This window comes from Haliotis rubra, unplaced genomic scaffold, assembly GCF_003918875.1.
Source record: "Haliotis rubra isolate DU_JTF1 unplaced genomic scaffold, ASM391887v1 Scf49, whole genome shotgun sequence".
Lineage (NCBI taxonomy): Eukaryota > Metazoa > Mollusca > Gastropoda > Lepetellida > Haliotidae > Haliotis > Haliotis rubra.
The window spans coordinates 859721-877871 of record NW_025767179.1 but is presented as its reverse complement, the minus strand read 5'-3'; the positions used below and the strand labels follow the sequence as shown (position 1 = coordinate 877871).

Below are 18151 nucleotides of genomic sequence, written 5' to 3'. Positions count from 1 at the left end.
TGAGCAATATTACAGCTGGGGACACCAGACAAGAAATAATGTTAGTATGTGGAGGGTGGTAGGGTGACAACTGGAAAAGATATTACCCGCTACCACGGTAACCGCCTAACTCTCCGCCGAGAAACTGTATCACTAACAATCGTATGATGTCATTATATGTCCGATGCAGTGCAATGCCAGGAGTTTGAAAACCGTTCGATTAGCTGTTTTTGAGTTCACTATGTACACATTTATTTTACCAACTTTCACTGCTTTATTTAACTATTGTATATATTGAATCATTTGCATACTTTTTATAGCAGTTTTAAGCTTCTCAGAATATGTTTCACTGATATTAAAAATCCAGTCGAGAGACAGATGCCATTTTGTTTACATGTCATATAGTCAGTAGCGATATTCAAAATAAAATAAAATGATATTTTGTACATTTCACATGGCTGTAAGATAAATATGTTGTATGCTTCTCACTCAGGTAATACGGTCTGATGTACGATGCGTACATCAGACCGTATTACCCTCGAGAGAAGGATTCAACTTATAATAGAAAGAAGGTTCTCCTTATTTTCTCAGGGAAAGCATATCAGCAGGCAGCCCTGACAGCCTTCTTCAAACAAAATTTGTTATCATTTTAAAACCAGTCGGAAGGGTATATGTTCTGTGACAATAATCTGTAATAAAGATGAAATTCTGCAGGATTATGGTGACTTCATATTTCATATGATAATTAGAACACAGTTGAATGTTGAAACACACAGGTTGTTTTTATAATAACATGATAAAAAAGTAAATATGTAGAGAAAAATGCTTTAATAACAAATTATTATAGAAACATTAAAATATCAACTTGTGTAAAGAGGTATAAAGAACAGATATATGTATCACAGACAATAAATAATTACAGACAACACTCAGGTTCCGTGATGTGGAAACAACCTTTTGTGCCCATTCTATTTTGCCCAACATTTTGTGAGACTTTCTCTGTAAATACATGTACGCATCAATGGCACATACACTCTCCTGGTTGTGATTAAACTGAGTCAAGAATACAACATGTTTTCTTGCAAAAGGAGCAGATCCATTCAGTGTATACAAAAATAGAGGCGTGGAAAACAATATTCTATTTCTTCCTTTTGTGATCAAAGTGTGTCATTCCATATACATCCTGGTACAGGACTACATATTCCAGTAAAGATGCATCCTACTTATATATTCAGTGTCTGTCTTTTCTTGAACAGTTTGTGCTCTCTGCATATATATGTTTGTATATGTGAACATGCTTTATACTTCATCATTCAAGACAGTTCAAGAGAATGCTATAGACCACTGGGTCTGTTGTTTCACCTTCCATGAAACATCGAAATTGAAGGTGAACACAAACAGCATTGTTCTAACTAACACCCCTAACTGAAATATCCTGTTGCACATCTTTAGATAGATATTACAGAAGTTAGATATAGTTATTATTAGACAGCCTTGAATCATATGTGTGAGAGTGTCAGTCTGTGTGTGAGAGAGAGAGAGAAGTGTGTGTGTGAGTGAGAGAGAGAGAGAAGTGTGTGTGTGAGTGAGAGAGAGAGAGAAGTATGTGTGTGAGAGAGAGAGAGCGTGTGAGTGAGAGTGTGTGTGAGAGAGTGTGTGTGAGAGAGTATGTGTGTGTGAGAGAGAGAGAGAGTGTGTGTGTTTATGTGTGCAAGAGAAAGAGAGTTAGTGGGTGAGTGCTGTACCTGCAAGGCTATGCCTCCATTCCTCAAACTGTTCCAGATATAACAGATTTTATTGCAATTGTGAGTCTTCTAATACCATGTGAGGTATAATGTGCATTTGGCAGGACTACACATAACTGTACAATAAACATTTCTTCAACTCATCAACAAAGTGGTATAAGAGAGTCCTCCAGCAGCTAAAGTGGAGTACAGGAAGTTGTTCAATGCGTATGTTATATTGTGACTTGAGAAAAACAGAAAAGAAGTAATCCCAACAGTATAACCATAGAAGGTTTATAGGCAATGACATTCAGAATGTTTGTGCTGGCAGATTCAGATTTCTTGATCTTTACGTGAAATAAGTATGTTCAAAATTCACTTTAAAGTTTACTCAGATTGCTTCACTGCTGAAGCATGTTACACTTTGGATTACACTTTCTCAGCAAAGTACATTTTCTTGTACTTTTGGGGGGTTGGCTCCCACCCTGAATTCAAACCCACACTCTCATACTGAGAAAGTGTAATCCTAACTATAACATGTTGCATTTGACCAGTCCCTAAAGGCATTATTTATTTGTATGTTTCACTGCTGTTTTGTTAACAAGCCAATATCTAATATGTCAGCCTTGAATATCTGGTAGATATGTCAGTTCAAAATATAAAGTGCATCTTTAATTGAATTAAAGTTATGAAACATGAATATAAATATATAAAACCCAATTTTAATATGACCTCTGTCATTACTTTTTGCTTCTGCTTATGGAACAATATAGAATATGATAGATTATGTCTGAATAGTGTCTCTTTGTTTCCGCCTGATTGATTGTCACCAGTTGCTTTGGGAAACCTTTGTACCTGAATAACTGATCTAAGGTGATTCAGAAATGGAAGTTCTAGTAATGCTTGCGGCACAGATGTATCCTATCTGACAGTCTGTGCGATATGTTCTGTCTTAGGTTGAGTGATGAAGAACAGACTATGCCTTATTGCCGTATCGTGGTGGAGGTGAAGTATTGAACTGAACGGATTTGTTCTGTGGTCTGTAGTCATAAACAGATGCTCGATACTTTGGGTGATTTAGTTGGGATTTGCCAGTAGATGAATTATATGTGGTTGTTTTCCTTGAGCCAGTTTGAGGACTGGTGAAGGTGTTGCTGTTGACAGATTTCCGGGCAGGGATTCCAACTCCTGGGCTGGATTTGCTGTGAGGAGGACTATGGTTGTTTGTACGTCTGGTCTGACGTTCTGGGCCATTGTGACCTACCTGACCACTGTATCCTTTACCTGACTGCTGGTTTGAACCCATCAAACTTCCCTTACTTCCCTGGACCTCAGCTATTGGAGGCAACAGCACTGGTTGAACAGTCCCAATTGCAAGACGTTTTGCCTCAGTTTTCAGCTGTTGGTTTTCTCCCCAGTATTTACGTTTGTCAATCATCAACTTCCTCTTCTGATCACGGAGGTTGTCATTTTCTGAATCCAGCTTCTGGGTCCTAATCAGCAGTTGCCTCTTCTCCCCCTCCAGCTTGCCAATCTCTGCCTTTAGCCTCAACTTGTCATCCAATAGCGTCTTGTTGTCTGCCTTCAGTGAACTGGTGGAACTTGGACCGTAGTACTCCCTCTTTATCAGGTTGTTCTTTGATGACAGTTTCTGGTTCTCTCGTGTTAGTTTCTGATTCAGCTCATCTGCCCTCTTGAAGTTCAGTCCAAGATTCCATGCCTCAGTCTGCAAACCTTGGTTTGTAGATACCAGTTTAGAATTCTCATCTTGAAGTTTTCGTTTCTCAATCTCCAGACTGTCCTTTACTGATGTCAGTTTCTTAACAGCCTGATCAAGTTTTGCACACTCTCCTTCCAGGTTCCTGTTATGAAGCTCCAAACTGCGATTACGTGATTCCAAGGTTCCAACATCTTTTCCCTGCAGACTCTTCTCTTTAACCAGATCTGCTTTTTCTTTACTGAGGTCTTTTTTCTCTTTCTGGAGAATGCCAATGGATGTTTTTGTTTCCTCTATCCTTTGACAGAGAATGTTGGGTAGAGCCTTTCCAGATCCAGAGAAAGCATGTACACCCAGTGCACTGTAACAGTCCTGAATGACATTAAGCTCCACGAGCATGCTCTGTAGCTTGGATACCACCTCATCAGCTTCTTGTTGGCTGAGGTCTGTCCTGTAGCCTGGTCCATACAGAAGTGGGTCCACCTCAAGGTTGATAATCTTCTTAAGTTTTGTGTTGATTTGGTCAAGTTCTGCACTAGCTCTGTGGTCAGGGATGCTCACACGCAGTGCCTTACTGTGCAGCTCCGAATCTACCACTTCAGAGACATTGGAGATGATGGTCTCCTTCTGTCTCTCCGAAATTCTTGTTGTGAGAAGCGCTAATGCGATCTTCTGCTTCACCCCTGAAATTATATGAAAATGCACAACTATTTACAAACTTTCAGTCAGTAAAGTAAATTCTTATATGCATATGTACATTGTTTAATTATCAAGACCAATTACCTGTAAGCTACACGATCAGTTACAGAAGATTGACAGCCTCTATATTATTACATGTGCAGGTTCTACCAGTTGCAGGTTTGAGTTGAAGATTCACAGTCATTTTATGCTTTATTCTTTATTCTTTCATGTTACCCGGGCGGTGGGGTAACCTAATGGTTAAAGCGTTGGCTCGTCACTCCGAAGACCTGGGTTCGAATCCTCACATGGGCACAATGTGTGAAGCCCATTTCTGGTGTCGCCCTGCCATGATGTTGCTGGAATATTGCTAAAAGCGGTGTAAAACCAAACTCAGTCAGTCAGTCAGTCCGACAATGTTACCCAGAGGTTGGTTTGTTTGTTTGTTGTTCATGCCACACTTAGCAATATTCCAGCTATACATAATCGTGTCTGGACCAGTCAATCCAGTGATCAACAGCATGAGCATTGAACTATGCAATTGAGATATGATGACATGTGTCCACCAAGTCAGCAAGCCTGACCACCCGATCCTGTTTTATGACAAGCATGGTTTACTGAAGACCGATTCTAACCCAGATCTTCACGGGTTTAGACTGACAGACTGTAATATGATAATAAATAATAAAGTTAATATTTGTATAGCGCCTGTTCCAATGTATTGCTCAAAGGCGCTTAGGTGAAGGCTATGTTGAACAAGTGGGTTTTCAGTTGTCGTTTGAACTGGTCAAGATTGACAATGTCCTGATAATATAACTGATATGTCTATGAGTAGTTTCAATGCCAAAGTGTTGCTTCTCTGATCAATCTGAATGATCAAACCAGGTAGATTTCTTTCGTAAGACTGCATATGATAACATCAATATCCATTCTGCTGAACATATTCTAGAGATGTAGAACTCACAATTTGATGTTTTCCCTCACTAAATTTAATCCCATGGGTAAAAGACAGCATTGCATAGTATTCCCAGCAGGAAGCTGAAACGCTATCATTACGGTATGTATCATTACTGCTCTTTACTGACATTCGAAACATGCACCAAACATGGATTTGAATCATTTCACAGACAAAACAAGACACTTACTTGATACACGTTTGAAAGCCATGGCTTGAATCTGCAAATTTAGCTTATATCTTCTTTGATAAATTTGTTCTGTCCATGCAATATGGCTGTGTGTAATATTGGCCTTTGTTTCAACATATTCCTGTATGGCTAATGAATGAATATTTTAGATGATAACAAACTGAAATATGGGACCAAATCAATACTGAGGAGAAATGTCTGGTAACTGATATTCAATGTAAATGTCAAAATCTATAATTTAATTTTCCACAAGAGGGTCAGGTATTTTTCTTTGTGATGTAGGTCAGGGCCTGGTGTGCAGCAGATATTAATGAACTACTGATTAACCTAACAGTGATTCAAATTACCAGCAGGCATTGTTGTAAACTGAAAACACTTGGTTTTAGAAAATTATTTTGACCAATGGTTTGTGGATATTGATGGCCTGAAACTATTCATGTATATCTCCAGTTACTTAACCATTACGATTACCATTATGGTGTCATGCTATTGTTGGTGCAGTTGATTCTGAGCCAGGAACTCTAAGGTTATTCAAAACATCTGTAGGTCATAATCCGTGAAGATCCGGGTTAGAATTGATCTTCAGCAACCCATGCTTGTCTTAAGAGGGATCGTGTGGTCAGGCTCGCTGACTTGGTTGACACATGTCATCGTATCCCAATTGTGTAGATCGATGTTCGTGATGTTGATCCCTGGATTGTCTGGTCCAGACTCGATTATTTACAGACCACCGCCATATAGCTGGAATATTGCTGAGTGTGGCGTAAAACTAAACTCACTCTCTCACTCACTGTAGGTCATAATGAAAATTATATGATATAATTATAATCAACCATAACATGGGTTAAGTTGGAGAAATAACTGTAATCTGTTGATTCTGGCAGGAAGACCAACATGTGCCCCTCAGGGCTTGTCATTCTACCTCTTCTGTCAAGAGATTGTCATTCACATGATTTCTTCATTACTCATTAGAAACTGTTTAGGTAAAATCACACCAGTGATTAGTGAAGTGAATCCCCACTACTGACTGGTGGAGCTGTTCATCCATGTCTCTAATATTGACTTGTGTAGCAGTTAATACATATCTGCTCAACTGATTGGTGGAGTTGTTCTGTTCATCCATAGTTCATGCATATCCACACAACTGATTGGTGGAGTAGTTGACTGATTGGTGGAGTAGTTCATGCATATACTGATGGAGTAGTTCTGCATATCCCACAACTGATTGGTGGAGTAGTTCATGCATATCCCCACTACTGATTGGTGGAGTAGTTCATGAATATCCCCATATTTTGAGATTGTGTTACACACATAAATTTTGATATTTAGAAAGAGACAAACTTCATCAGCAGAAATATATGTACTAAAGTACTGTCGGAAATAGAAAAAAAACTGTTATTAGGCTGTTACTCTGTATCCCTAAATTTGACAAATTTACAAATAGCATATATCGAAATAAGCCACATCGGCCTAACTGGGCATTCAGTGGGATGCGTAATAGTATATCCAGAACAGCATGTTTACTCGTAAAATAGGGCAAAACTAAAAGAAAAAATACGAATAGCTGCTCAAAACAATAGATCGGACTATAGATGGCAATGAAATGCACGTCCTGCCTACAAGCACAAGGGGTCATCTCAAAGATACTTTATGCTTTTTCATGTGTGTTGAATATGTCTCATCTATTGATCATAAAGTTTATGTTGAGATACGTGAAAGGGTATGATACCCATGGAAAAGCTTAAATCAGCCATCATATTAAAATGTCTCAAAATATATAGCTGGCATGACCACCCGAAGATCAACAGGACTGGATATTATTTGTAAATTGTTATGACATGCTGTTTGCTTCCCATTTTATTTCCCTAAAGGATTATCTTATCTCAGCTTATATCTCTATTCACCTGCCCGACCCCACCATCGTCGGCGACACCCGTTCTGGATTTGCTTTTGAGACGACCCCTTCTACCTGTTTCTTTTTTATCCCACCGGCATATAATGCGGTGGGATATAGTCGTCGCCTCGTCCGTCTGTCTGTCCGTCCGTCCGTCCATAATCATTTTGTTTCCGGACCATAACTCAAAGACCGTTCGATATTTTTTAACCAAAATTGGTAGATATGTCAAAAATAACCTAAGGTGGTGCCTTTTGCTATTTACAGATAATTGTCATTTTTATTTTTCTCGGTTTCCATGGAAACGTTTTGGACTTAGTCTTAAAGAAGGGTGGGCTTCGTTTCCGGAGCATAACTCAAGAACCGTTCAATATTTTTCAACGAAACTTGGTAGATATATCAAACAGATCCTAAAGTGGTGCCTTTTGCATTTCACAGATTTTTGGCATTTTTATTTTTCCCGGTTTCCATGGAAACGATTTGGACTTAGTCCCAAAAGTGAGGGGTGGGCTTCGTTTCCGGAGCATAACTCAAGAACCGTTCAATATTTTTCAACAAAACTTGGTAGATGTATGAAACAGATCCTAAAGTGGTGCCTTTTGCTATTTGCCGATTTTTGGCATTTTTATTTTTCTTGGTTTCCATGGAAACATTTTGAACTTAGTCTCAAAAAGTAAGGATTGCTTTCGTTTCCGGAGCATAACTCAAGAACCATTCAACATTTTTCAACAAAACTTGGTAGATATATCAAACAGATCCTAAAGTTGTGCCTTTTGCTATTTGCAGATTTTTGGCATTTTATTTTTGAAATATTCGACTTCAGGACTTAGTCCCAAAAGTGAGGGGGTGGAAACCCCGTTTCCAGAGCATAACTCAAAGAACCGTTCAATATTTTTCAACAAGACTTGGTAGATATATATATCAAACAGAACCTTAAGTGGTGCCTTTTGCTATTTGCAGATTTTGGCATTTTATTTTTCAGGTTTCCATGGAACGCAATTCGGGACTTAGTCCCAAAAGTGAGGGTGGGCTTCGAATTTCCAGAGCATAACTCAAGAACCGTTCAATATTTTTCAACAAGACTTGGTAGATATATCAAACAGAACCTTAAGTGGTGCCTTTTGCTATTTGCCGATTTTTTGGCATTTTATTTTTTCCGGTTTCCATGGAAACAATTCGACTTATTCCCAAAAGTGAGGGGTGGGCTTGCTTCCAGAGCATAACTCAAGAACCGCTCAATATTTTTTTCAAAAGACTTGGTAGATATATCAAACAGAACCTTAAGTGGTGCTTCTTTGCTATTTGCCGATTTTGGCATTTTTATTTTTCTTGGTTTCCATGGAAACATTTGGACTTAGTCCCAAAAGTGAGGGTGGTGGGCTTGCTTTCCGAGCATAACTCAAGAACCGCTCAATATTTTTCAACAAAACTTGGTAGATGTATGAAACAGGAACCTTAAGTGGTGCCTTTGCTATTTGCCGATTTTTGGCATTTTTATTTTTCTTGGTTTCCATGGAAACATTTTGGACAATCCCAAAAGTGAGGGGTGGGCTTCGTTTCCGGAGCATAACTCAAAAACCATATAATATTTTTCATCAAAACTTGATAGATATATCAAACAGATCCTAAAGTTGTGCCTTTTGCTATTTGCAGATTTTTGGCATTTTTATTTTTCCCGGTTTCCATGGAAAACAATTGGGACTTAGTCCCAAAAGTGAGGGTGGAAGCTTCGTTTCCAGAGCATAACTCAAGAACCGTTCAATATTTTTCAACAAGACTTGGTAGATATATCAAACAGAACCTTAAGTGGTGCCTTTTGCTATTTGCCGATTTTTGGCATTTTTATTTTTCTTGGTTTCCATGGAAACGATTTGGACTTAGTCCCAAAAGTGAGGGGTGGGCTTCGTTTCCGGAGCATAACTCAAGAACCGTTCAATATTTTTCAACAAAACTTGGTAGATGTATGAAACAGAACCTTAAGTGGTGCCTTTTGCTATTTGCCGATTTTTGGCATCTTAATCCCAAAAGTGAGGGGTGGGCTTCGTTTCCGGAGCATAACTCAAAAACCATATAATATTTTTCATCAAAACTTGATAGATATATCAAACAGATCCTAAAGTTGTGCCTTTTGCTATTTGCAGATTTTGGCATTTTATTTTTCCCGGTTTCCATGGAAACAATTGGACTTAGTCCCAAAAGTGAGGGTGGGCTTGCCGTTTCCAGAGCATAACTCAAGAACCGTTCAATATTTTTCAACAAGACTTGGTAGATATATCAAACAGAACCTTAAGTGGTGCCTTTTGCTATTTGCAGATTTTTGGCATTTTTATTTTTCCCGGTTTCCATGGAAACGATTTGGACTTAGTCCAAAAAGTGAGGGGTGGGCTTCGTTTCCGGAGCATAACTCAAGAACCGTTCAATATTTTTCAACAAAACTTGGTAGATGTATGAAACAGAACCTTAAGTGGTGCCTTTTGCTATTTGCCGATTTTTGGCATTTTTATTTTTCTTGGTTTCCATGGAAACATTTTGAACTTAGTCTCAAAAAGTAAGGATTGCTTTCGTTTCCGGAGCATAACTCAAGAACCATTCAACATTTTTCAACAAAACTTGGTAGATATATCAAACAGATCCTAAAGTTGTGCCTTTTGCTATTTGCAGATTTTTGGCATTTTTATTTTTCCGGTTTCCATGGAAGCGATTCCGGACTTAGTCCCAAAAGGTGAGGGGTGGGCCGTTTCCAGAGCATAACTCAAGAACCGTTCAATATTTTTCAACAAGACTTGGTAGATATATCAAACAGAACCTTAAGTGGTGCCTTTTGCTATTTGCCGATTTTTGGCATTTTTATTTTTCCCGGTTTCCATGGAAACAATTGGGACTTAGTCCCAAAAGTGAGGGGTGGGCTTCGCTTCCAGAGCATAACTCAAGAACCGTTCAATATTTTCAACAAGACTTGGTAGATATATCAAACAGAACCTTAAGTGGTGCCTTTTGCTATTTGCAGATTTTTGGCATTTTTATTTTTCTTGGTTTCCATGGAAACGATTTGGACTTAGTCCCAAAAGTGAGGGGTGGGCTTCGTTTCCGGAGCATAACTCAAGAACCGTTCAATATTTTTCAACAAAACTTGGTAGATGTATGAAACAGAACCTTAAGTGGTGCCTTTTGCTATTTGCCGATTTTTGGCATTTTTATTTTTCTTGGTTTCCATGGAAACATTTTGGACTTAATCCCAAAAGTGAGGGGTGGGCTTCGTTTCCGGAGCATAACTCAAAAACCATATAATATTTTTCATCAAAACTTGATAGATATATCAAACAGAACCTTAAGTGGTGCCTTTTGCTATTTGCCGATTTTTGGCATTTTTATTTTTCTTGGTTTCCATGGAAACATTTTGGACTTAGTCTCAAAAAGTAAGGATTGCTTTCGTTCGGAGCACAACTCAAAAACATATAATATTTTCAACAAAACTTGATAGATATATCAAACAGATCCTAAAGTTGTGCCTTTTGTTATCTTTTATAGTGATAGTGGGACTCCATGGTAGCTACATCCTTCATAGTTTCAGTATTATAGTTATTATTTTTTACGTCAGCTATCGCTTATAATGAAGCTAAGTTTAATTTCAAAATGGACATATTAAAATTGTCCTTTGTAATATAATATCATCGCACACTAATTTGCATAAAGCCATGGTCTGTTCCAAATAAGTCGCTTTGGACTTTGAAAAAACCCGCATTTCTCATTTCTGCACTAATCTCTCCTCAGTAAAGTCCTTTTTCTACGTTTCCTATCTTCCTACCACTGAGACTGTAATTAGGCGAACTTAGTTTAACAAGATATTTCACACTTACACATATTAACTGACCGCCTCCGTGGTGTAGTGGTTAGAGCGTCCGCCTGGAGAGCGGAAGGTCGCGGGTTCGATCCCCGACTGCGTCATACCAAAAGACGTTAAAATATGGTACTTGTTGGTCCCTGCCTGGCGTTCGGTATTAATGGGTACAACAAGGACTGGTCGGCTCGGAGTCAGTATAATGTGTCTGAGTGGGGTATTCCTGCTTCACTGCGGCATGGTATCTCAGTGGGCTAGCACTATAAAACCAGCTTCAGTCTGGGCTAGTACAAGCAGCCGCACATACACATACACACGCATGCACGTCGTCATATGAGCGAAATATTCTCAAGCGCGACGTTAAACCGAATTTCACCTCACCTCACCTCACATATTAACTACATAAATTGTAGATATCAATGCGAAAAAACATTTTTTTTCTATTTCCGACAGTACTTTAACTACCCCACCCTCACCACCACCCACTAGTCCACACCTTTTCCCCTCTCCAACCCCAATGATTCACAACTGACAATTAAATGAATACACATGGAAAAAAGTATTGCAACACCTATGATTTGTAACCCCCAAAAAGCAGTTTATATTCATATCATAATTATGTTTGTTTTGAATATTGAAGGCAAGTATCACATACGATGAGTGAACCCCTCATTAAGCAGATATCAAGTTTTAGTAAACAGTCCTTACAGCTTGAGAACTTGGAAAATCAATTGATTTCTTTGCTGATAAGCAAAATTATATGGGTCCTCCTCAAATGACAACTGCTCAAAGATGGCAAGTTATTGGTATGGGGAATGCTGGCATGTCACTGAGGGATATTGTACGAGATGTTGGCTGTCGACCACGAGTGAAAACTCCTAGCATACAGCCTATCTCAGAATCACAAGACTTCACTTCAAAATAAGATGTCTGTTGTTATCCACAGACCAGCTTAGTGTCAAGCGTCAAATTCAACGTCTGATGCAGTCAATGAGGAGTAGAGATATTGACATTTTGCTTGGTCATTGATACTTATGTGATCTTTTGAGGATTGTATGCCAGAATATTATAAATGACTGCACTTATGCTTAATGTTATATGACAATAGTTATCAACTTCCTTAAGTGGCATTTAGAAGCTGGTATGATGAAGTGGAACACTTTTTATGGATAGAGAGCTTGTTTGTTGCAGTAGTTGCGACATTTCGGTGTAGATCCTAACACCGTTATCAAGCAAGACACTCAACATTTGCACAAGGAGAAATATATACATGGCGGGTATTGTGTTTATACAATAGAAGAGGTTGATGTACAGTGTGTGACATGAGACTTGTTGTGATAAGAAATGATTGAAGCCAGTAGACAAAGGGTGGGTTATTCTTGATTAGGCTTGATTAGTTGATCGTAAGCCGTGGGGATGTAAAAACCTTGATCTCTGTTGATTGCCGGGTTGAGTCGTTTGATGTTGATTGCCTCTAAGAGTTTTCTTATCTTGTAATCTGACCAATTGGCTTCTAGGATGCTGATGTTGTTCCAAAGTATGGTATGGTTCGGGTGGGCTTGGGTGTCGTCGGAAATGTCTGATTTGGAGTCTTTTTTCTTTACAGATGTCTGATGTTCCTTGATTTGCAGGTTTAGGGGGCGGCACGTTTCTCCTATGTACAAGTCACCACATTCGCGTTGAATGTGGTAGACGACGCCTGAAGGGTCTTCTTTGTTGCTTGTAGGTGGTTTACCGTTGGCTTGTAGGCTCACGATCAACTAATCAAGCCTAATCAAGAATAACCCACCCTTTGTCTACTGGCTTCAATCATTTCTTATCACAACAAGTCTCATGTCACACACTGTACATCAACCTCTTCTATTGTATAAACACAATACCCGCCATGTATATATTTCTCCTTGTGCAAATGTTGAGTGTCTTGCTTGATAACGGTGTTAGGATCTACACCGAAACGTCGCAACTACTGCAACAAACAAGCTGTCTATCTATAAAAAGCGTTCCACTTCAATAGTTATCAACACTACTAATCTAGTCAATTTTTAGCCATGTTTGCTTCTCTGAATATACTAGTTTTTTATTCTTTATGCAGTTAGATCTGCCATGTATTTATTCCTTGAGGGTCAGTTTGAGCAGATAATAAGCTAGATTAAGGCTTGGATAAATTACTTTGCTGTGTTGCGATACTTTTTTCCATGTGTATATTTTCATTTGCCCCACTTCTCAATCTTTAGCCCACAGGAATAAAAGGAGATGCAGCAACAACAGTACTGTATTCGCCATATTTCATCTGGACCAATCTCTCAGTAACCTTTATGAGCAACCCACAGAAGGCCTGAACATTTCTTTTACCATTTTAGAGAAAATGTATTGCTAGAAGGGGTAATGTATTGCTTTGTAATAATTCTGAACTAGTTTCAGTTTCGATGGGAGTGGACTGACTATAGCAAGACAATTTAAGCATTTACAGTAACACTTTTGAGTCACCATTCATTTTCACCAAGCAGCGAGATAGACCCATGCAACATGATGCCTCATAAACTAAATTTAATAAAAATATGTGAGTTTTCCATATTTAGTACACAATAGAACACCTATCCATAAAATATTGTTTTACATCAGAAGAACTAGTACTTTCTGTTGTAATGTCTGTGAACTCACCATCCCCGGCTTGCTTGAGCCTCATGTCTTCGTCTTTAACCCCCTGTACAAGTCTGGTAGCCAGTTTGCGGTTGTCTCGACGTACTGCCTTCACAAGGGCATCAAATGCTGCATCATCTTTACTGGCGACAATGTCCACAAACCTCCGCATGCGGTCCTTTCCCTTTGTGTGCTGTGGAGGATTTACATTTGGGAGATGAAAGAAATATTTTGAAAAATACACTATTATCTTCAACTTCCTTTGTTTAGTATACGGCAGAAATGATCCACTACTGGATACCTGAATCACATAGTTTCTCAAGTAAAAACCTCCTTTTAAATACATCTGTTTCCAATGAGGTCTGTTACCATATTGTGTTGGAACAAACTAAACAATGAGTTTAATGTCATTGTAGTGACATTGTCAGTAATGATATTTTTATGTATGAAAGCAGGACTCTTAAAATAAGAGCTTATTTACTATATCATATTAAAATATTGAGAAAATATATAATAATACATATCACTATTCTGATATATTGATATTAAAACATGTCCACTTTATTTTTGTCAACTCTTTTTTTATTACTTAACATTTTGAGGAAATATAAAAGAAGGTATTTGAAATTGGAATTTGGAAAGAACATTCACCTCCTGATCTTAGTTATGGGTCCAAAACTCTGTAACCACCCATATCCTTGTATTTTTATGTTTCTCTTTCCCCAAAGATATGTTTTGAAGCCACAAGATATGGACACCCTACAGGTTACATGGTGATTTTATCAAAAGTGTTACAAGGTAGTATTTCCACGAATGATGATATTTGAGACAATAACAAAGTACTGAATATGAGCTTATATTGTAGCTACTTCCATGGTGAGTTCTACCTTACCTGTCATAGTGCAGGATGTGGCTGCTGCAGGTAAAGTAAATGGTTATAAAGATGGTCTAAGGGACAGGAATTTAACCATCCGAATAGACTGATTGGCCCAACAAGACTGGTTATTGACAGATGTGTTTGTTAACAACCGGTTCTGTGTTTGACTTACAATGTGAATAAAGCACATCTCTTGAGACAAGTGACAAGGTTTCTTACAACAGCAGCCACAGAGAGAACAAGCCATTGCCTTAAATAATTTATTCCTGATGATTGTCATAGCTCTGAACAGATCAGCTTTCTGTTTCAAATGTCAGTGTTGATGGTAGAGCAATGATTGCCTTTGTAGCCTGAGACAGGAAAGTGGGTTTCAGGTTGAATTAACAGGAACATTTTGTATTCATCTCATGCATATGGAGAATTTTGGGAGCTTTAAAAATGACATTGTCAGTTTATTTAAATATTTGCATGATGGGTTGGCTAATGGGGCTGGTTTACATAGTACTACAATAGAAGCCAAGACTACTGTATTATTATATGTTAGTGAACCAACTTTAATACTTGATAATGATTAATAGATGTAATAGAAATATCAAAGTTTGCAAGTTTCCTCCCTGTGGTATTCAGCCCAAAGGAAAGTAACTCTTATCTAATGTAGCCCTAAACCCTGCTTACCAGCAAACAGACATGTTAGAAATTCTCATCATTTATGCTTTGATTATAACAAAATGCATCAACTGAAGCTATCAATTGTATGGGTTCTATTGACATTACTATTGGCTGAATGGCATTTATATGTTTCTACCAATATAGTACAGTAGGGCGAATATGCAATAGTTTTAAAGTTAATCATGACCCACAGAGAATATGCAATAGTTTTATAGTTTCATGCATTGTTACACTCATTAGTATTTAAGTATCTGTGTAATTTTATTTGTATATGTGTGAATTGTATTATTTTTGTCATAGCCAATTTATGCTATTATCAAATACAGATAATGCTTTAATGTCGTAATTATTTATTATAGACATTTATGCAGATGTAGCTTAACATATATATGTCTCTTCAGATCTTTAAAGGTATGCTTGTGTTAATTGTTGTCAACTTTTGCTTTTGGATAAGATTTTGAAAGTTGTTTTATTATTTGTTTTAACATTGAAATGTTATCAGGTTAATAAATTCCCTAATTATAATGATAATTGTGATACTAAAGCTACTTATCTAAGGAGTCATAATGTTCAACTGGGTTCCCACCTAGTGACACAATGTTTATCAGATTAAACTGATTGCTGGTGATATGAATTTGTATGTTATGGTTGTTATTTCATGATTAATAAGTTCACTATTGCTCATGTACAAATAATAGATCTCATGATCTTCACAAATCAAACGAAATGACCTTCATCAGATGAAAAAATGATAGTTACAAAAGGATTGTGAAAGCAGCTTGTTTTAGTTCTGTGTTGGGTGTCTGTTGTACCCTCTGTCAGCCAGGAACATTCCTCAAGAGCTCTATTAGGGACATATCAGGGGAAATATCATACCAGTCAAATGTCCATATGCCCTCTGTCAGCCAGGAACATTCCTCAAGAGCTCTATTAGGGACATATCAGGGAAATATCATACCAGTCAAATGTCCATATGCCCTCTGTCAGCCAGGAACATTCCTCAAGAGCTCTATTAGGGACATATCAGGGGAAATATCATACCAGTCAAATGTCCATATGCCCTTGACAGATATAATCGGTGATGACCTGGTTACGATGTGGTCTGGCATCTTGCAGTTGAAAATTTCAGTCTATGATTTGAAAAAATGAGCAAGGACAAGATGCAAAATATCGTTTCTTATCTTTGGCCAGTCATATGTCGACTCACATGACCTAAAGCAGCTTGTATGTCAGTATGTAACAGCCCACACCATAACACCTCCACCCCATACTGATCATGGTGCCACCTTCAATGTGAATTTGTGAATTGGAGGCTAACCCTTGATTTGTCTATCAAAATGTAATAACAAGGGTGTGTGCCTTGTCCCTGGTGTTGCCTAGCATACCCTTAACTTTGTCATCTATGGTTAGCTGTCACTGTCACACCTGTCACTGATTCCTTTCATTCAGGCAGACGGCATAGAGCCCATTGTAGTGGTAAATCTTGAAATTCACCTTCTCATTATTGTACAGATTTAAAGCTATGACAATCATGTCAAGGTGTGTTTTGTTTTCAGACCTGTCTTATTGTCCCATTGCAATGCCAACCATTTGACTTTTCTGTAAATCAGTAAATTTTACTTATTGATTTGTCAAACAACTAATGGGACACTGATGTCTTTCTTTCTATCATAATCACAATTTACCATTTTGTCCGTTTATTGAGATACTGTTTTTAATGATTGTGTTTTCCCCTATGGCTGTGGCATGCACATTCATGATGTGTAATTCATGATGTCTAATTCTATTGTGATTACATGTTGTGTACAGACACAGTGCCAATCCTCAACAATGGTTATATTCAAATAATTCATTTAGTCATTTTTTATCAGAAACATGCCATTTTTTCAGCTGTTTCAGCAAACCTTTTTATTGTCTGATAATTTTGACTGGTCGTGGAAATTATGAATAGTAACTGAAACAATTGCACTATTTGAACTCAATAGGGGTCTGGGAGTCCTTAAGGTTTTATACTGTGGTAGCATCCAGAAACCTCTGAATGTCTATGTTTTAAAATAAAAGTAATGGAGGAGATATTTAACATTTACCTTAACTGCACATGAATATGTTAAACATACTAACTTATTGCAGTGTATGAAATAAGGCCCGTCCGACCGCCCAAGACGGGCTAGATTTCTGACGGATGGTCTAAATTTACATCTAGCTAGCCCGATGGTCTGGTAACTGTTTTTAGATATTCCATACATCTGAGTAAATTCACCATATTTTGGTGTCTGGTCTGGTTAAATCCATTTTGGGCTGGTAACATTTTGAAGTTACCAGCCCTGATGTCTGGCTGGGTTTTTGGCTAATTTCATACACTGCTTATTGTGACTCACATTGATGTCTCTCTTCTCATGTTGAGTGAAGATGTCCTCCATCTCTGGCATGACCTTGTCCAGGTCCACTGTGTCCTCAATGGCCTGATGGTAGTTCATCAGAGTTGCCTGCTTCCTGGGGTCCATGTTACCCCCACCTCCTCCCCCTCCTACAGTCTTGTCTCTCCGGCTCATTCTCCCGGTAAAACACTGTTCAAAGAAACAAAACCATTTAATTGCTTTACTGTGTCTGAATTCTGTTTTTAAATCATTTGTTTTTCATCTGTGGTTTTTGTGTATTGCTTCATCTGGTGCAGATGTATTGACATGGATGTATAATTCAGTATAGACAGATACATAGTTGGTTGGTTCAAGACAGCTGTTAACTTATCCATGAATGAAATATCAGCAGCATAGTCTGGTGACAGAAAACCATGTATGCCATGGGAATAACATCTATGTGGGCATGCACCATACACAACTTTGACTTTGAAGACGTTAATTAGCATTTGCACCTTGACAAATACTGTTTGACTTACAAGTGGTAGATGATTTAAGGCTTCAGTAAAGCTTTCAAAATGCTAATGCTAAGACATGTGGAGGACATCAGTGACCAAAATGTTGTCTGATGGA

The 18151-nt window shown here is 38.1% G+C and overlaps 2 protein-coding genes across 3 annotated transcripts in view; one reads left to right on the top strand and one right to left on the bottom strand.

Moving 5' to 3' along the window:
* Positions 1 to 18151, top strand: part of LOC124291333 (serine-rich adhesin for platelets-like) — a 148829-nt gene that overhangs the window by 24900 nt on the left and 105778 nt on the right. The gene's annotated exons all lie outside the window — the stretch shown is intronic.
* On the bottom strand, positions 1636 to 17709 carry LOC124291335 (myosin-2 heavy chain-like). Of its 2 annotated transcripts, none has more exons than XM_046728312.1 (3): positions 17540 to 17709; positions 13637 to 13808; positions 1636 to 4103 (listed from the first exon to the last, which is right to left on the bottom strand). In XM_046728312.1, exons 1-3 carry the CDS (start codon positions 17663 to 17665, stop codon positions 2680 to 2682), a joined length of 1722 nt encoding a protein of 573 aa, XP_046584268.1. In that variant the 5' UTR covers positions 17666 to 17709; the 3' UTR covers positions 1636 to 2679. The 2 variants fall into 2 exon arrangements, with proteins under 2 accessions (XP_046584268.1, XP_046584269.1); XM_046728313.1 differs by lacking the exon at positions 17540 to 17709 and adding an exon at positions 14508 to 14629.

What these genes read in the sequence shown, in the direction of transcription:
- LOC124291335 (XM_046728312.1), bottom strand. Translation starts at nt 17,665, where the DNA reads ATGGACCCCAGGAAGCAGGCAACTCTGATGAACTACCATCAGGCCATT. An exon ending in ATGAGAAGAGAGACATCAAT is followed by an intron (nt 13,809 to 17,539) that starts GTGAGTCACAAT and finishes AATCCTCCACAG; the next exon opens with CACACAAAGGGAAAGGACCG. An exon ending in GCTCAAGCAAGCCGGGGATG is followed by an intron (nt 4,104 to 13,636) that starts GTGAGTTCACAG and finishes ATATAATTTCAG; the next exon opens with GGGTGAAGCAGAAGATCGCA.